Below are 3067 nucleotides of genomic sequence, written 5' to 3'. Positions count from 1 at the left end.
CTTGTGACTCTGATCAAATTAACCTGAATTAAACTAAAAAGCTTTTAACACAACTACAGCAATACAAGCATATGTTTTAAGATGTGCTTGCCAAATAGTATCAAGACTAAGTCATATATCCAATCAGTTCACATTACACCGTTCAGCTATTTCAAATATGCAGCAGTCACAAAGCCAATTAATTTGAATCAATAGCATTGCTCTGTCTCTCAGACCTGGAAGAAGGTGCTCTTCTGGAAAGTAGCTGAGACTGCACTCTGGATCGCGAGCACGCTGCTGTTCTGCCGTGAGGGTTCTGTGTGAGTGGATGCTGGGAGGATGATTGAACCAGAAAGTGGACCGGACCTGAACCATGATGTCTTCAGTCTCTCCAGGCTGGGTGACTTTGAATCTAAATGCCAAACACAGCACAGCCAAAGCAGGTGCTTTGATCCATGAAACCCAAATCATTGTAACTCATCAACATGTACAGTTTCATCACTTCATTTTGTGTAGTGTAGTGTGTACAGCCATGATAATTATACAAAGTGATATAAAATTGATCATTGTCAAAAATGCCTATAATGAAAGCAGTTAACCTGGCAAAGTCTACTCTGAGATACTCAAAAATATTAGTTTAATTAAATAAATTAAATTGAATAATAATTATTATTAATTAATTCATGACAATCAAAACCAGTTTAGGGCCAGCCTACATATTAATAATAATAAAAAAATTTACCTCTATTTCTATTCTCTTATTCTACATTTGCTACCAAACAGCAGCATTTCCATTATATATATAGTCTGTAAAATGATGATGATTTTTAAATTTACTTAAATTTACTTAATTTAAATATACTTAATTTAATTACACTTACTTAATACATACACTACCGTAGCAAAGTGCAGGATCTCAGGACTCAGGATCAAGCTTAAGGCTCTGCTCTTGGAATTATGGGGATCACCGTTGAACAATGGAGGCAGAGAATAGGACGGTACTCTGTTTTTGTTGTCCAGCATAAGTTTGCACCTATACATAGTATGGTTGTGAAATATGGGGCTTGAACCAGTTGAATGTATTGAGAATGTTCCAAGTGTCTTTTTGTAAAAAACTTTTTGTGTGTGTCAGCACAAGTGTAAGTAATGTAGCGGTTTGGGTGACCTGGGAAGATTTGCATTATGGAGCCTCATAGAAAAGATGTATTATGTATTGGATAAATTAATTAATCGTACCTGATCATAGCTATCAAGAAAAATGCTACAGCATGCTTTTAGAATTAGATAAAGTAGGTAGAAAAAACTTGGGTTACAGATATTTGAGGTATTGTGAATTTTTATGGCTTTTCAGCTACTTGGGAGGCTCAAAGAGGTGTAAGTGATATAAGAACATTTACCAGCTGTTCTAAATCAAGATTGAAAGAAAAAGCATGAGGCATGGTGTAAAAATGAGTTTTGAAAATAACAAACTAAACATATACTACAGTACAGTCTTTGTTAATACAAAGAGCTACATTGCGTCTGTGTATAATATAGGCAGCTGAATGCAGTCCGTTGGTGTAGGAGTGTTCAAGCCATCAGTTAGCTATAGAAGCGGGTAGATAGATGTACACAGATTGCGAAAAGAATCTGTCATTGGCCAGCAATTTAACCATATTTCTGTGATTGAAGATGAGATGCACTTTGCTTATGTTTGTCCTTTGTATAGAGATTTCACATAGAAATATTTTTAGTGAACTTGTCCTTGTGGGTGATGTCTGCAAGATGTGTCAAGTATTTGTGATTCTGAGAATGCATGGCGGTTAGCACTGTATATATATCAAGGAACGAAAAAGAGACTATCTGCCATGTCATGACATTTGTGGAACTATGGGCCGAGAGGCCATATATTCCTGAAATAAATGAAACTTGCAAACTTGTAAAATGATGAATTTGAATCAGAATTAATAATGAAAATGTTACCTGCACGTTAGATGTTTCGATTAACGAGAAGGATGTCTCCTGAAAGTTGGTCCCATCGACTTTCTTCACTGCCATTGCCAGTGATTGTGAAAGTATTGACTGACTCGTCCCTGATACAACCAATTTAAGACCCACTGTATCCACAATCCCAATGGCCCTAGTAACCAGAGACAAACAGCTTGACTGTAAACAGTATATCAGACAATATTTTTTTACTGAATCTTATGTACATTTAATTTAGGTAAATGTACTTTCTACATTGGCCTTTTTAAGGCTTGACTCAGTTCTTTGACTAATATGTTATAATAAATGGGACAAAATTATAATGAACCTGGCCACAGATGAGTGTGTCTCACCTCTTTGAGAAAGGAGTCATTACAGCTACAGGAACATTGAGGAGGTTGCTGACAATATTGATGGAGGTGTTTGCCAAGGCCAGACTGATGTTGGGCCCAAAGAGGAGTGACTCTAGCTGTGATAAGATCTGCTCCACCTGCGTGGCATTTAAAGACGGGGCTTTTGCACTCAACTTCAACAGTCCTTCAGCATCTAACTAATTCCGGGCGCTACCGTGGTCGTGACACTATAGAAACAAAGAAGAAGAGGTCAAATTGATTAATTTTTGGACCGCTTCCTTTATCTTTTTATTCTATAACAGATTAATAATTACATGAATTGTGACAGTAAAATGTGAAATCTAATTAAAACCGGCCAAGAACATGTCACAATTTTAACCCCGAAAATCAGACATGAAATGAATATTATAAAAAAAACCTACTGTAGGACATTATTATAATTCATTACTGTTAATGCAAAAAAAAAAAAAATCACTGGTCAGTATTGTAAGCAATCTATATATATATATATATATATATATATACATATATAATTACATATTTGTTTATCATGTATGCTTTTTATTGCATTGCCTTGTAATTGAAGGCATTTTGATGTACTTAATGTCAAAAAATAGTCACAAGTTTTAAACAATAAACTTTATGGTCCTAAATAGGCTTCAATTTCTCAAACAAAAAATACAATTAAGCAAGGGCAACATGTAGACCAATTACTACTGTTGGTAACTAGGTTATTTAGCTTATTATCGCTGCCTCTCTCGTCGTCTCTC

At 35.3% G+C, this 3067-nt stretch overlaps 1 protein-coding gene across 1 annotated transcript in view; it reads right to left on the bottom strand.

Moving 5' to 3' along the window:
- Nucleotides 1–361: 361 nt before the first annotated feature.
- Nucleotides 362–3067, bottom strand: part of LOC122134635 (adhesion G-protein coupled receptor G2-like) — a 3748-nt gene continuing 1042 nt past the window's right edge. Inside the window, exons 2-4 of the mRNA XM_042755257.1 lie at nt 2298–2490; nt 1942–2098; nt 362–391 (exon numbers count right to left, since the gene is read on the bottom strand). Coding sequence (XP_042611191.1) covers nt 362–391; nt 1942–2098; nt 2298–2490 — 380 coding nt within the window. The remainder of the gene's footprint in view (nt 392–1941; nt 2099–2297; nt 2491–3067) is intronic.

The sequence above is a fragment of the Cyprinus carpio genome, unplaced genomic scaffold (genome assembly GCF_018340385.1).
Source record: "Cyprinus carpio isolate SPL01 unplaced genomic scaffold, ASM1834038v1 S000006658, whole genome shotgun sequence".
NCBI lineage: Eukaryota > Metazoa > Chordata > Actinopteri > Cypriniformes > Cyprinidae > Cyprinus > Cyprinus carpio.
Note: the sequence above shows the minus strand (reverse complement) of the source record. Positions and strands in the feature narration are given on the sequence as shown.